This window comes from Amphibalanus amphitrite, unplaced genomic scaffold, assembly GCF_019059575.1.
Source record: "Amphibalanus amphitrite isolate SeventyFive unplaced genomic scaffold, NRLGWU_Aamphi_draft 000022F_arrow, whole genome shotgun sequence".
In the NCBI taxonomy this organism is placed as follows: Eukaryota; Metazoa; Arthropoda; class Thecostraca; order Balanomorpha; family Balanidae; genus Amphibalanus; species Amphibalanus amphitrite.
This window is the reverse complement of record NW_024881518.1, coordinates 92,134-109,022: the sequence shown is the minus strand read 5'-3', so window position 1 is coordinate 109,022 and position 16,889 is coordinate 92,134. Positions and strand designations below refer to the sequence as shown.

The 16,889-nt window shown below is 46.9% G+C and overlaps 1 protein-coding gene across 7 annotated transcripts in view; it reads right to left on the bottom strand.

Annotated features, from left to right (window-relative positions):
- LOC122391480 (anoctamin-10-like) overlaps nt 1-16,889 on the bottom strand; it is a 33,317-nt gene that overhangs the window by 5,527 nt on the left and 10,901 nt on the right. For 4 of the 7 annotated variants that reach the window (XM_043385446.1, XM_043385430.1, XM_043385457.1 and 1 more), the window contains 2 exons: nt 11,936-12,127; nt 11,465-11,540 (listed from right to left, as the gene is read on the bottom strand). In XM_043385446.1, coding sequence (XP_043241381.1) covers nt 11,465-11,540; nt 11,936-12,127 — 268 coding nt within the window. The remainder of the gene's footprint in view (nt 1-11,464; nt 11,541-11,935; nt 12,128-16,889) is intronic. The other 3 variants (XM_043385490.1, XM_043385468.1, XM_043385479.1) reach the window with 1 other exon arrangement.

The window sequence follows — 16,889 nt, the reverse complement described above, 5'->3', positions numbered from 1 at the left end:
TTCAACGTATGCGATTTCATCAGCCGTTTCGAATATGGTGACCTCAGGTGACCTCGGTGACCTTGGGAGGTCACATGACAGTTGTGGCCTATGGCAGCCATTCTATAACTGAGGAACTACTGGGCCGATCGCGACGAAAACGCCTCCAGTCGATTCAGCGTATGCGATTTCATCAGCCGTTTCGAATATGATGACCTCAGGTGACCTCGGTGACCTTGGGAGGTCACATGACCGATGTGGCCTATGGCAGCCATTCTATAACTCAGGAACTACTAAGCCGATCGCGACGAAAACACCACCAGTCGATTCAGCGTATGCAATTTCATCAGCCGTTTCGAATATGGTGACCTCAGGTGACCTCGGTGACCTTGGGAGGTCACATGACCGATGTGGCCTACGGCAGCCATTCTATAACTCAGGAACTACTGGGCCGATCGCGACGAAAACACCACCAGTCGAATCAGCGTATACGATTTCATCAGCCGTTTCGAATATGGTGACCTCAGGTGACCTCGGTGACCTCAAAAGGTCAACTTAACGTTTTCGCCTATTGCAGCCATTCTATAACTCAGGAACCACTGGGCCGATCGCGACGAAAACACCACCAGTCGAATCAGCGTATGCGATTTCATCAGCCGTTTCGAATATGGTGACCTCAGGTGACTTCGGTGACCTTGGGAGGTCACATGACCGTTGTGGCCTATGGCAGCCATTATATAACTCAGGAACTACTGGGCCGATCGTGACGAAAACACCACCAGTCGATTCAGCGTATGCAATTTCATCAGCCGTTTTGAATATGGTGACCTTAGGTGACCTCAGTGACCTTGGGAGGTCACATGACCGTTGTGGCCTATGGCAGCAATTCTATAACTCAGGAACTACTGGGCCGATCGCGACGAAAACACCACCAGTCGATTCAGCGTATGCGATTTCATCAGCCGTTTCGAATATGGTGACCTCAGGTGACCTCGGTGACCTTGGGAGGTCACATGACCGATGTGGCCTATGGCAGCCATTCTATAACTCAGGAACTACTGGGCCGATCGCGACGAAAACACCACCAGTCGATTCAGCGTATGCGATTTCATCAGCCGTTTCGAATATGGTGACCTCAGGTGACCTCGGTGACCTCGAAAGGTCAACTTTACGTTTTCGCCTATTGCAGCCATTCTATAACTCAGGAACTACTGGGCCGATCGTGACGAAAACACCACCAGTCGATTCAGCGTATGCGATTTCATCAGTTGTTTCGAATATGGTGACCTTAGGTGACCTCAGTGACCTTGGGAGGTCACATGACCGTTGTGGCCTATGGCAGCCATTCTATAACTCAGGAACTACTGGGCCGATCGCGACGAAAACACCACCAGTCGATTCAGCGTATGCGATTTCATCAGCCGTTTCGAATATGGTGACCTCAGGTGACCTCGGTGACCTTGGGAGGTCACATGACCGATGTGGCCTATGGCAGCCATTCTATAACTCAGGAACTACTGGGCCGATCGCGACGAAAACACCACCAGTCGATTCAGCGTATGCGATTTCATCAGCCGTTTCGAATATGGTGACCTCAGGTGACCTCGGTGACCTTGGGAGGTCACATGACCGATGTGGCCTATGGCAGCCATTCTATAACTCAGGAACTACTGGGCCGATCGCGACGAAAACACCACCAGTCGATTCAGTGTATGCGATTTCATCAGCCGTTTCGAATATGGTGACCTCAGGTGACCTCGGTGACCTCAAAAGGTCAACTTTACGTTTTCGCCTATTGCAGCCATTCTATAACTCAGGAACTACTGGGCCGATCGTGACGAAAACACCACCAGTCGATTCAGCGTATGCGATTTCATCAGCCGTTTCGAATATGGTGACCTTAGGTGACCTCAGTGACCTTGGGAGGTCACATGACCGTTGTGGCCTATGGCAGCCATTCTATAACTCAGGAACTACTGGGCCGATCGCGACGAAAACACCACCACTCGATTCAGCGTATGCGATTTCATCAGCCGTTTCGAATATGGTGACCTCAGGTGACCTCGGTGACCTTGGGAGGTCACATGACCGATGTGGCCTACGGCAGCCATTCTATAACTCAGGAACTACTGGGCCGATCGCGACGAAAACACCACCAGTCGAATCAGCGTATGCGATTTCATCAGCCGTTTCGAATATGGTGACCTCAGGTGACCTCGGTGACCTCAAAAGGTCAACTTAACGTTTTCGCCTATTGCAGCCATTCTATAACTCAGGAACCACTGGGCCGATCGCGACGAAAACACCACCAGTCGAATCAGCGTATGCGATTTCATCAGCCGTTTCGAATATGGTGACCTCAGGTGACCTCGGTGACCTTGGGAGGTCACATGACCGATGTGGCCTATGGCAGCCATTCTATAACTCAGGAACTACTGGGCCGATCGCGACGAAAACACCACCAGTCGATTCAGCGTATGCGATTTCATCAGCCGTTTCGAATATGGTGACCTCAGGTGACCTCGGTGACCTCGAAAGGTCAACTTTACGTTTTCGCCTATTGCAGCCATTCTATAACTCAGGAACTACTGGGCCGATCGCGACGAAAACACCACCAGTCGATTCAGCGTATGCGATTTCATCAGCCGTTTCGAATATGGTGACCTCAGGTGACCTCGGTGACCTTGGGAGGTCACATGACCGATGTGGCCTATGGCAGCCATTCTATAACTCAGGAACTACTAGGCGGATCGTGACGAAAACACCACCAGTCGATTCAGCGTATGCGATTTCATCAGCCGTTTCGAATATGGTGACCTTAGGTGACCTCAGTGACCTTGGGAGGTCACATGACCGTTGTGGCCTATGGCAGCCATTCTATAACTCAGGAACTACTGGGCCGATCGCGACGAAATCACCACCAGTCGATTCAGCGTATGGGATTTCATCAGCCGTTTCGAATATGGTGACCTCAGGTGACCTCGGTGACCTTGGGAGGTCACATGACCGTTGTGGCCTATGGCAGCCATTCTATAACTCAGGAACTACTGGGCCGATCGCGACGAAAACACCACCAGTCGATTCAGCGTATGCGATTTCATCAGCCGTTTCGAATATGGTGACCTCAGGTGACCTCGGTGACCTTGGGAGGTCACATGACCGATGTGGCCTATGGCAGCCATTCTATAACTCAGGAACTACTTGGCCGATCGTGACGAAAACACCACCAGTCGATTCAGCGTATGCGATTTCATCAGCTGTTTCGAATATGGTGACCTCAGGTGACCTCAGTGACCTTGGGAGATCACATGACCGTTGTGACCTATGGCAGCCATTCTATAACTCAGGAACTACTAGGCCGATCGTGACGAAAACACCACCAGTCGATTCAGCGTATGCGATTTCATCAGCCGTTTCGAATATGGTGACCTTAGGTGACCTCAGTGACCTTGGGAGGTCACATGACCGTTGTGGCCTACGGCAGCCATTCTATAACTCAGAAACTACTGGGCCGATCGCGACGAAAACACCACCAGTCGATTCAGCGTATGCGATTTCATCAGCCGTTTCGAATATGGTGACCTTAGGTGACCTCAGTGACCTTGGGAGGTCACATGACCGTTGTGGCCTATGGCAGCCATTCTATAACTCAGAAACTACTGGGCCGATCGCGACGAAAACACCACCAGTCGATTCAGCGTATGCGATTTCATCAGTCGTTTCGAATATGGTGACCTCAGGTGACCTCGGTGACCTTGGGAGGTCACATGACCGATGTGGCCTATGGCAGCCATTCTATAACTCAGGAACTACTGGGCCGATCGCGACGAAAACACCACCAGTCGAATCAGCGTATGCGATTTCATCAGCCGTTTCGAATATGGTGACCTCAGGTGACCTCAGTGACCTTGGGAGGTCACATGACCGTTGTGGCCTATGGCAGCCATTCTATAACTCAGGAACTACTGGGCCGATCGCGACGAAAACACCACCAGTCGATTCAGCGTATGCGATTTCATCAGCCGTTTCGAATATGGTGACCTCAGGTGACCTCGGTGACCTCAAAAGGTCAACTTAACGTTTTCGCCTATTGCAGCCATTCTATAACTCAGGAACTACTGGGCCGATCGTGACGAAAACACCACCAGTTCTTCTAAACCAGTTCTTCTGGGTCGCGATCGGCCCAGTAGTTCCTGAGTTATAGAATGGCTGCCATAGGCCACAACGGTCATGTGACCTCCCAAGGTCACTGAGGTCACCTAAGGTCACCATATTCGAAACGGCTGATGAAATCGCATACGCTGAATCGACTGGTGGTGTTTTCGTCACGATCGGCTCAGTAGTTCCTGAGTTATAGAATGGCTGCAATAGGCGAAAACGTAAAGTTGACCTTTCGAGGTCACCGAGGTCACCTGAGGTCACCATATTCAAAACGGCTGATGAAATCGCATACGCTGATTCGACTGGTGGTGTTTTCGTCGCGATCGGCCCAGTAGTTCCTGAGTTATAGAATGGCTGCCATAGGCCACATCGGTCATGTGACCTCCCAAGGTCACCGAGGTCACCTGAGGTCACCATATTCGAAACGGCCAATGAAATCGCATACGCTGAATCGAGTGGTGGTGTTTTCGTCGCGATCGGCCCAGTAGTTCCTGAGTTATAGAATGGCTGCCATAGGCCACAACGGTCATGTGACCTCCCAAGGTCACTGAGGTCACCTAAGGTCACCATATTCGAAACGGCTGATGAAATCGCATACGCTGAATCGACTGGTGGTGTTTTCGTCACGATCGGCCCAGTAGTTCCTGAGTTATAGAATGGCTGCAATAGGCGAAAACGTAAAGTTGACCTTTTGAGGTCACCGAGGTCACCTGAGGTCACCATATTCGAAACGGCTGATGAAATCGCATACACTAAATCGACTGGTGGTGTTTTCGTCGCGATCGGCCCAGTAGTTCCTGAGTTATAGAATGGCTGCCATAGGCCACATCGGTCATGTGACCTCCCAAGGTCACCGAGGTCACCTGAGGTCACCATATTCGAAACGGCTGATGAAATCGCATACGCTGAATCGACTGGTGGTGTTTTCGTCGCGATCGGCCCAGTAGTTCCTGAGTTATAGAATGGCTGCCATAGGCCACATCGGTCATGTGACCTCCCAAGGTCACCGAGGTCACCTGAGGTCACCATATTCGAAACGGCTGATGAAATCGCATACGCTGAATCGACTGGTGGTGTTTTCGTCGCGATCGGCCCAGTAGTTCCTGAGTTATAGAATGGCTGCCATAGGCCACAACGGTCATGTGACCTCCCAAGGTCACTGAGGTCACCTAAGGTCACCATATTCGAAACGGCTGATGAAATCGCATACGCTGAATCGACTGGTGGTGTTTTCGTCACGATCGGCCCAGTAGTTCCTGAGTTATAGAATGGCTGCAATAGGCGAAAACGTAAAGTTGACCTTTCGAGGTCACCGAGGTCACCTGAGGTCACCATATTCGAAACGGCTGATGAAATCGCATACGCTGAATCGACTGGTGGTGTTTTCGTCGCGATCGGCCCAGTAGTTCCTGAGTTATAGAATGGCTGCCATAGGCCACATCGGTCATGTGACCTCCCAAGGTCACCGAGGTCACCTGAGGTCACCATATTCGAAACGGCTGATGAAATCGCATACTCTGAATCGACTGGTGGTGTTTTCGTCGCGATCGGCCCAGTAGTTCCTGAGTTATAGAATGGCTGCCATAGGCCACAACGGTCATGTGACCTCCCAAGGTCACTGAGGTCACCTAAGGTCACCATATTCGAAACGGCTGATGAAATCGCATACGCTGAATCGACTGGTGGTGTTTTCGTCACGATCGGCCCAGTAGTTCCTGAGTTATAGAATGGCTGCAATAGGCGAAAACGTAAAGTTGACCTTTTGAGGTCACCGAGGTCACCTGAGGTCACCATATTCGAAACGGCTGATGAAATCGCATACGCTGAATCGACCGGTGGTGTTTTCGTCGCGATCGGCCCAGTAGTTCCTGAGTTATAGAATGGCTGCCATAGGCCACATCGGTCATGTGACCTCCCAAGGTCACCGAGGTCACCTGAGGTCACCATATTCGAAACGGCTGATGAAATCGCATACGCTGAATCGACTGGTGGTGTTTTCGTCGCGATCGGCCCAGTAGTTCCTGAGTTATAGAATGGCTGCCATAGGCCACAACGGTCATGTGACCTCCCAAGGTCACTGAGGTCACCTAAGGTCACCATATTCGAAACGGCTGATGAAATCGCATACGCTGAATCGAATGGTGGTGTTTTCGTCACGATCGGCCCAGTAGTTCCGGAGTTATAGAATGGCTGCAATAGGCGAAAACGTAAAGTTGACCTTTCGAGGTCACCGAGGTCACCTGAGGTCACCATATTCGAAACGGCTGATGAAATCGCATACGCTGAATCGACTGGTGGTGTTTTCGTCGCGATCGGCCCAGTAGTTCCTGAGTTATAGAATGGCTGCCATAGGCCACATCGGTCATGTGACCTCCCAAGGTCACCGAGGTCACCTGAGGTCACCATATTCGAAACGGCTGATGAAATCGCATACGCTGAATCGACTGGTGGTGTTTTCGTCGCGATCGGCCCAGTAGTTCCTGAGTTATAGAATGGCTGCCATAGGCCACATCGGTCATGTGACCTCCCAAGGTCACCGAGGTCACCTGAGGTCACCATATTCGAAACGGCTGATGAAATCGCATACGCTGAATCGACTGGTGGTGTTTTCGTCGCGATCGGCCCAGTAGTTCCTGACTTATAGAATGGCTGCCATAGGCCACAACGGTCATGTGACCTCCCAAGGTCACTGAGGTCACCTAAGGTCACCATATTCGAAACGGCTGATGAAATCGCATACGCTGAATCGAATGGTGGTGTTTTCGTCACGATCGGCCCAGTAGTTCCTGAGTTATAGAATGGCTGCAATAGGCGAAAACGTAAAGTTGACCTTTCGAGGTCACCGAGGTCACCTGAGGTCACCATATTCGAAACGGCTGATGAAATCGCATACGCTGAATCGACTGGTGGTGTTTTCGTCGCGATCGGCCCAGTAGTTCCTGAGTTATAGAATGGCTGCAATAGGCGTCAATGCCGAGTTGACCTCTTGAGGTCACCGAGGTCACCTGGGGTCACGAGCTTCGAAACGGCTGATAAAATCGTACCCCCTGATTCGAATGGTGTTTCGTTCGTTCCGATCGGTCCAGTAGTTCCTGAGTTATAGAGTGGCTGCAAGGGTGGCGGTCGAATAGTGTTGTCCCTTTTCGGCTGCTGGGAGAAGGCAGCAGCACGTCAGCCGAAATTCAAAGTGGCTCGAAAGTGGCGCATGTAAGTCAAAGCGCAGCTTTATAGTGCAGGTGGTTAGTTTTTATATACAATGTTTTTGACGTATTTTGTATTTAATATTTTTCGCGAAGGATAGCAATTATTTCTTTTTCATGGCACAATGTGCGAGTCAGCCTGAAAACAGTACCTACAAATCGAAACGCCAGCACCGCCTCAATTATTATCAATCCTGTAATTTGTTCTATAGCCTCGGCAAATAAACCTCAGAAATATAATGTAACGACTAACGGAAGATAGTCGTTGAAAAAAGCGCGAAAATGCTACCTCTCTCAAGTCTCAGCCCTATCTGTCGAGCGCCATCTTAGCATCTCAGCGCCATCTGGGCTGACGTTTCCTGTCAGCCGATTATGAACAGGCCCATCAGCAGCGCGGTGTGGGCGGGGCTTATTCTCGGCTGACAAAGTTCTGTCAGCCGATTCCGACCAGGCCTTTAGTGTTATAATAAATCCCACTACTAAAGTTCTTCTTTTATCTGGCCCCTCTGACAAAACGCTTGAACTGGGCTTCCCCGAGTACCGAGAGCGCCTGCTTTTTTTGGTCTCTTGGTCTGTCCTATCAGAAAATCCGTAAAACAAGGTATAGTACCTAAATTACAGTATAGACATTTGTCATGAACCTCTTAGAGTGTTCTGATATCCCAGAACCTCTAAATAGCCAACAATTTAATCCCTTTGCCAATATCACCTCACCTGAACTGCAGGTTGATGACAACAGCTTTAAAACCCTACAATCCTCTTGTGGCTATTTCTCTCTTCCGTCAATGTTTGATACAAATAAATCATCACACTATCTTTTGAATATCATTCATATAAATGCCAGGTCTATTTGCTCAAATGATAAATTTGAAGAACTTCAGTTGTTTTTGACCAGAAGTCATTGTGTTTGGCATATCATTTGCATCACTGAAACATGGTTATCGGACGACCAAATTTCAAATAGACAACTTCCTGGATATACAGGTTATTTTGAGAATAGGAATGGCAAAATAGGAGGTGGGGTGGCAATTTATGTAAATACTGAATCAGTTAAACATTCACTCAGATCTAAAATTAAAACCCTACAATGTACTCAATCAGTTATCATAGAATGCCAAGTCGATAGTTATCCAACATGCATTGTTGGAGCTATATACAAACCTCCAGACTTGGACAGTGACATTTTTTGCTGTGAACTTGAATCGTTGCTTGAGAATATAAATCATGAGAATAAGACAACCTTCTTGGCAGGTGACTTTAACCATGACCTCTTCAATATTGCAAATAATAACAAAACATTAGAATTCTTCAATACACTTGCTTTTCATGGCTTCTGGCCAACTATCTTTAAAACAACAAGAATCTCTGATGAAAGGGGTTCTCTGCTTGATAATATTTTTTGCAACAATATTGAACTGGTCTCCTGCTCTGGGATTATATATGAAGATCTCTCTGATCACTTTCCTATCTTTACCTGCTCTTACCCTCACAAAGATGCCAAAAGACATGATACTTATAAGCTCATCTTCAATGAAAACAGAATGGACAATCTCAAAGACTATATTACTGAGCATCTGCGAAATTTCTCACAAACTACAGACCCAAACATTGCCTCAAACATTCTCATAGATGCATACTCCTCAGGAATAAAGATGTTTAGCACTGAAATAAAATGCACAAGGAAAAGTAAAGCTATAAAACCCTGGATAACTCCAGCAATACTAACATCTATCAATAGGAGAGTGTTTTTGTACAAAGAAAAAAATAAAAACCCAACCACAGAGAATAAGCTTGCCTACAATAGGCATAGGAACTGCCTTAACATTATCATTAAAGTAGCAAAGAAAAATTATTTCCAAAATCAATTTCAAGAAAATAAATCTAACTCCAAGAAAATGTGGGAGCTTTTGAAAAAATGTGCCATGGGAGGATGCAGTAGGCAGTCCTTGCCCAGTAGCTTTGTCAATGAAAATGGTACACAACTGGATGATGAAAATGACATAGCTGCTTCATTTAACAAATACTTCATTTCAATATGTGAAAAACTGAAAAATGAAATTCCTCCAAGCAACACAGACCCTTTAAGTTATATAATAAGTGATCATGCTGAGCATATATCCAAATTTGAGCCTACTAATTCAGCTGAGCTAAACTCGATCATCAAAGCCATGAAAAATGTTGGCTCAGGTATAGATGGTATAAATGCAAAGATATTCAAGTCTACCTACTCTACAATAATACCTGAACTTGTGCACTTGGTTAATCTCTGCTTGGAAAAAGGTATCTTCCCAGAAAACATGAAAATTGCAGTTGTCAAACCTATTTACAAAGCTGGCAACAAAAGCAGCATGTGTAACTATAGACCAATAAGTATTTTGCCTTATATCTCAAAACTTGTTGAAAAGATAATTCACAAAAGACTCATGGAATATCTCCTGCAACATAATATATTGTCTGCTAGCCAATTTGGCTTTCAAAAGTCACTTTCAACATATATGCCCATACTTCTCCTGCAGGATACAATAATGAAAGTATTTGAAAAAGGCAACATTGCCATAGCTCTGTACATCGATTTAAAAAAAGCATTTGATACTGTAGATCATGACATACTAATAAGAAAATGTAGCAAATATGGCATTGTTGAGCAAGCACTTAGCCTGATAGAATCTTACCTTACTAATAGAAAACAGTGTGTAGAATATAACAGTGCAAGATCTTCAATAGAAAATGTTAACATTGGTGTACCCCAGGGCTCCATTCTTGGTCCTTTGCTTTTCTTACTTTATGTAAATGATCTTCCAAATATTTGTAAAACAGCACAATGTTTACTGTATGCAGATGATACGGTCTTCATCTTTGAAAGTGGAACTGTGTTCCAGCTTCAAAATATGATTGATGTTGAATTGCCCATTATATGCACGTGGTTGCAAGCAAATAAACTTAGCCTTAACACAAAGAAAACAGTGTATCAAATCTACAATAATACACTCAATCCAGCAGAACTTAACGTAACATTAAATGGTGATCCTATTGAGGCTGTTCAATCAGTCAAGTACTTAGGAATGATAATAGATCCGAACCTTAAATGGAATCTCCATATTGACCACTTAACAACAGTTATCAGTCGTAACATTGGGGTAATGAGCAGAGCAAAATTTTTCCTTGATACTCATTTGCTAACTCTTTTGTACAATTCACTGGTCTTACCATATATCAATTATTGTTGTGTGGTGTGGGGATTCACATTTCCTTCTTACTTGAACAAAATTGAGTTGCTTCAGAAGCGAGCCATTCGTATTATTACTCATCAGCATCGTTTAGCACACACAGAGGAAATTTTCAAAAGCCTCAAGCTTCTCAAAGTTCATAATATAGCAAAACAGCAGGCTATTATCTTAATGCACAGAAAACTTTCTTTTTCTCTCCCATCATCTGTTGGTGGATTATTTACCCTTAGTGACCCTAGCGATTCAAGGACCAGAAATCGTCAACAGTTCATTGAACCATTTATAAAAAGATTATACTGCACTCGTAATGTAACATGGCTTGGGCCTCGCATCTGGAATAAAATTATGGCAACTCAATTCAACGCTCAATGCATTATCAACATGTCTAAATTACAAGTAAAGAAAATAAGTAAGGAGTATTTCCTAGAACACCCTGTGTAGCTTTTGTTTACATAAGATCAATAATCAATAGTAAAATATGCAAATAAATAAGGTACTTTCAAATAGAATAATATGCATGCGTTGTATCACGTTGTAGTCTTTTGTTCAATTCCTCCAAACACCTACTCGTGTAGCGTAGCCTGTCAGCCATAGTCACTGTGGCTTACACCGGCTTACACCGAACCCACCCTTACGGCGTTGTGACCGGTGACCCCGACCAGCAACAAGCTCTGCTTAGCTGGAAGGGTTCATCCGGTCACACATGACCTTTTGCAGAATACTGACCAGAACCTGTGCTTTGTATGTATGTATGTGTCCCTTTACTAACCCTGAATGAGTGTTCTTTTACATCATAAAACATAGTAATGGAAGTAGTGATTTAGTCTCCCGCTGCTTTCAGCGGGGACATCTTTTGCCCTGTTTTTTTTTCTTCTAACTAACCAGACTTCCTCTTACCGACTGGTTGCTTATTCTGAGTTGTTTTCCGTTTCTTAGCAGGGAGTGCCGCGACTTTGCCATTTTTATGTTTTCTCTGGTGGTAAAGTAAGGTTCTGTGAGTCGCTGGGCTGAGGGAGGGGGCACTCCTGGTCACCTATTAATGGGTGGCGGTGTAGTTAGAAAAAAAAAAACAGTTGGGGAGAACATTCCAAACAGCACGGCCGCTGGTGCGAGTGGTACGGAACGGGCAGCGCCACTGGGCGCCGGTCTCTCAGTGATGAATAAGATCCAGCCACATCGACAGCATGGCAGCTCAAACCATCCATTTAAAATATTTCCAATAATCAATGCCCATCGTCTTGTCAGTTTCTAGGTCAACAAGCCCAGTCAATAAAGGAATCAATCCCATCCAATCTGATCCCGACCCAGTCAAAGGCCCACACCAGCCACCAGCCACCCCAACCAGTCCATCCACGCGCCACCACTCACCATCCATGCCCCGATGTTTCGCACGCTCTTGGCCGGCGGCCGCTGGTAGACCTTGCACAGTTTGAAGGCGTCCGCACGGATCTCAAGCAGGTTGTTAAACACGGCCCAGAAGGCGGCCATCGGGAAGACGGACGAGAAGAGGAAGGCGTAGCCGAACTGGACGAACATCTCCAGGTAGTCGTCGGATGTGTCCTGCCGGAGAGGAGGGTAGAAGGGGGTTAGTGGGCTTCCCGGCGCGGGTGCCAGCGCGCAGACAGCGCTATGGGTGTTTTGAAGCAAAGCACAGCGGGACCTACGGGGTCGACGCTTCTATCGATCCCGTGAATGAAGTCAATGTTTATGTTTTGGAAGTAGGCGACCTTGCAAAATCCTTATGCGTCGGCCAGCGTTATGGGCCGTCAAACGCAATATTACCGCAAGCATCAGAGCAAAACGGGGAAAACTGAAGTGGCCTGCGGGCGACTAAGCCACCAGGCATGCCTTTCGTCAGTTCCGTCACCGCTCATGAGGCGGCTCTATACGTAACGCTTCTGATGCTGACCTCATTTTACATTCACGGATAATGTGGCTTCCTTTTGCCTAGATATTGTGAAAACATAAATCGTCATGATAAGCCAGTCACCCTTCACGACTGGTTAGTTTAATTGTTCTCTTTTCCGCCAGGCAGCGTTCATGCTGAAAACGAATATGTGCCCTATAAACAGCAAAAGCTGATGGAAAAACGCAGTCTTTTCAGAAGAATGTCTAATCGCTTTTATGCGGGTGGGTATCAAAATACATAATCACACTTTCATGACAAACATTTTTACATTTTCATAGTAGATATCACTTCTCCTTTCTGATAAGCCTCCGGAAGAGGCCCGTCGCTCGTACTACCTCGGTGTGACCGTTTACCGCGGTATACGGCACAGGTAAGCCCTGAACATAGCGAAATAACAACACAGGAGCTCTGAAACCTTGTGCGGTCAGTCTAATATGCAGCCGACTCGACGGAGAATCAAGAATTCTAAGTAGTCATTTCGTCATTCCGAGAGTACAGCACAACGTAGTACCTAAATGAAGAAAGTTTGGTAGCTAAAATAACCAGCGGCTGATGTATGCACGATTGCAGAGCATACAGGGAAAAATAATACCTGGTACTGATGTTCGACCAGTCGAAAATGGCCGACAAACTATCCCGTGATAAGTCGGAGCAGCAGATCTATCATTTATCCCCTGACACGATCACAAAGGTTCGCCCATCGCGGCTGACGAAGCGAAATGTCAGCACAGGTAACGAGTGTTTGTCGACAGCACGTGAGGTCACAAGATGGGCGTCAGCGATGACTAGGGAAAGACGGGCAGGAAAACCGCCCTGAATGACGAGGAGGTCTGGAATGGCAGACGTAACAAAACGCGACTGAACTTCCTAATGGCGTGTTAGCTGAGCAGCCCACACTCGAAGTAGCGCCGCAACGTCAAAAAACAATTTTTTATGTTCTCAGTAGGTAAATAAGGCCAGCCATGCGATCCACTTCGCCCCTCCTACTGGCGAACAGAGCCTGTGACAATCATTTGTCACTGGTGCCGAGGTCCCGCTCCCTCCCGAGCGCCCAGTTCTCGCGTGAGGAGTGTCGGCGGCGGGGACGCTGCCCGCACCCGTCCATTTTCCTGTCGCCGTACGTCATGGTGCCGCGTCCTCACGCTCACAGGAAAGCCTCGGCGACTGACCGCCGGGCCGGCCCGAAGCGACCGCTCGCCAGGAAAACGGAACCAAGGACATCGGCCCAATGAATGCTCGACCACTTATCGGCGACATCGGTCATGCTACCGCCGTGTTTCGTGTACGGCTCATCGCGGTGCGATGCTCCCACAAAGACGGTGCCCGTGACTCAGCCGAGCGGTCACTGGTAGGTGGCGGCATCCACCAAACGGCCGCACCCACTATCGAGTGCATCCTTCGACGGCACTGACACCAACCGGCCGGGTGGGGCTTTTTATAGTTACTACTCACTAGTTACGAATCGAGGAGATTGAATGGTTATCAAATTCATAAATTACATACGTGCACGAACCATATCGAACCTTGTAGTTAAGGCAGTCTGATTATAGGAATTTTATCATGCACAAAATTTACCTATATTCCAACTCTTCAAGAAATCGAAAATAAAAGTCAATCGTCCAACAAACTTCTACGAAGTCCAAACAAAAACTAGCAGGGTAGATTGACTGCTTTTGGGGGTTTGAAGAGCGCTCTGATTAGCACAATTACAGAACATCTCTGCGCAATAACCTAAAATAAAGAAGTTTGACACGATCTTAATAAAAACAATGCCGAATATCTCGGAATATGATTAGGTTTCTGCTAAAATCGTCCGAGTCTGAGGTTTCTGGACAAGCTCTACAAGCATGGGCGTTGAGTTCCGCCGAGTTGCGGGTGCCCGAGCACTACCAATCCGCCGCAACCCTAGTGGTGACCTTGACCTGCGCACTTTATTGCGGCTCCAAAGTCAAGCCGGCGTGGAATTGGGAGAGCTCGGAGACCCACAACTCGTCAGAAATCGACACCCATGTCTGCAATACTGTTATCTCGATTTCGAACTACCTTCGAGGTCACAGAGTTGCACTAAAATGTGTTTTAGCAGTTCTAGACATTCGAAAATGTAAAGGCCATTCAATCAATGAATATTGGATTGAGCCATAAAGGACCATTTCACGATCACGGAAGGCATGGTATTGATTCGACACCCCCAAGTCATTGCATCGTTGAAAATACTCAATCCCCTCATTTCACACATCTCTTCCCCAGTGTATGCCATCAATCCTTCAGACCGTATACCCTTTTGCGATACTCTGACATTCCCGATCGTCGGTGAATCACCACAAACGGTTCGGCATAGAGTGGCGAGGAAGGCCACTGGCACCCTTCACCTCATACCGTGACCAGCCAGTCGAAGGAGTGTGCCTTCCCCACCACCACGGCGAGCCCCCGGCCACCTACCGAAGGTGACCTTGGTCACAAGGAAAGATTCCTTTCTGTGATGGTCCACACAATCGAACTACGAACAGACCATATATAGAAGGCTAGAAACGGTATGTTTCGGTATGAAAAACTGGTCTAAATACGTTCTTTACCTGTCTGTAATCAGATCCACCCAGAAGGCATGCAGTCGCGGAAAATAGCACTGCCGTGGTGCAAATGAAAGTTTTCTTTATTTCAGTTTGTGCGATCCAAAAAATACTTGAGCGAATGGAGCACGCATCGCATGTTGCGCGGAAAACCAGGATCGCTGCATGTCGGGGGACGGTCTGAAACTCAATTTTTTATTCTACAATTAAACGACTTGACTGACAAGTCCGGGCAGAGGCGCCGATACCGGCTGTACGGAGCACTCATAGGTCTCAGATGGCAGCACACGGTGCAGCCGAGCTCCACCTCGGATTGGATAACCGGCATTAGGCTGAGCTTAGCGCGGGCGATACTGCGGTAAAGCGATTGGATGCCTACCAGATCAATGCAACGCGCTACATACTCGCATTGTTCAATGCAGCGATATCCAAGTGTTGGGGCGGTGGCGGCGCCAATGCCTCAGTGTGTACTTATCGACAAGTTCCTCACCAATGCACGGGCCACAGTGTCTGCACTGGTGACATAGCGTATGTTTACCGCACCCCAGCCGTAACGTCACAACACTGGGGACCTCCAAAACAGTGAACCCAATACGGCGAGCCATAGTAAACTGCAGGGAAGTTCCTTTCACTTGGAACAAACACTGCATCGCACATACTGAACATGAGACTGGCTGCACACTGTGTGGCCGCTGTTTGATCCCGTACGATAGCAATCAAGCAATCATACATAGAAAGCAGTATTGTTACAGCTTTCATTCGTCAAAGAAGGTGGACCATGGACATTTTTTTTATTCAGGCCTCCCTCCAACGGGCACTGATCGTCCCAATTACAGGAGGGCTCATCCTCCTCCCGGCCCTGATTTGATAAAAGTAGCACATAATATAATATATAGCACATAATGGGCACATACTTTTGCACCTTTTGCACCTATAAACTCGACTCACGAGTCACGATCAGGAATAAAAACGGAAATTTTCACAAAAATTCAAACTTAGCGCCTTATTATACCGTTGAGTAGAACGTTTGCTGCTCACGCTTACGCTACTGTCCGCAATTGCGTTGCCAGCCAGCGCACAACAGTAAATGACTAATAACTATGACGGACAAGAGGAAAGGGATCAACCGCTGTGACTGTGAACAGACTAAAATCATGAGCCATGTTTCCGCCCAGTTTCTAGATATATGGCGGAAATGATGTGATGATCATTAGTTCACTGAGGAAAAATATTTCAGTACAGGCCATTTTAGTGATGACCAGACACACCATAACATCACTAAGCAAACACCAACTGAATAACATGTGGTAACATTGAGGAACTTAGACATAAGCTACAAACACTCAACAAATCCAGCACATCATCTCCCCGCCCCAAGCGGGTAGTATTTTCAGTCAAGTGGATTTGATATGTATGACTGTATCTCACAATACGATATGCTATTATCAGGCACATAGATGGTGAATGTGAACATGTATTGTAATAACTCGTTAATGTAATATGCATGAGGCGACAGCCGACAAGGAAGTGTAGAAGGCTCATTAAAAAAGCGAATACGGAGTGCGGCGTTTGTGACTTAAATTGGAACTTAAATAACAATTCGTTGGGAAATCAATCTTACCCAGTGATGGTCATTGACTATTGCAATGGTCGATAACGATAAGTAGAGCGATTCTGTAGTACTGTGCGACTGATGTCTAATGCGGAGAAAAATATGACAAACTTCATTACGAAAAGGCCAAAACGGGCAGTTACTCGATATGTATCTGAAACACGCAACAGCTCAAAAATCGACATAGTTGAATACTTGCTGGCATCAGTCAGGTACACCAAATAAACACATGCG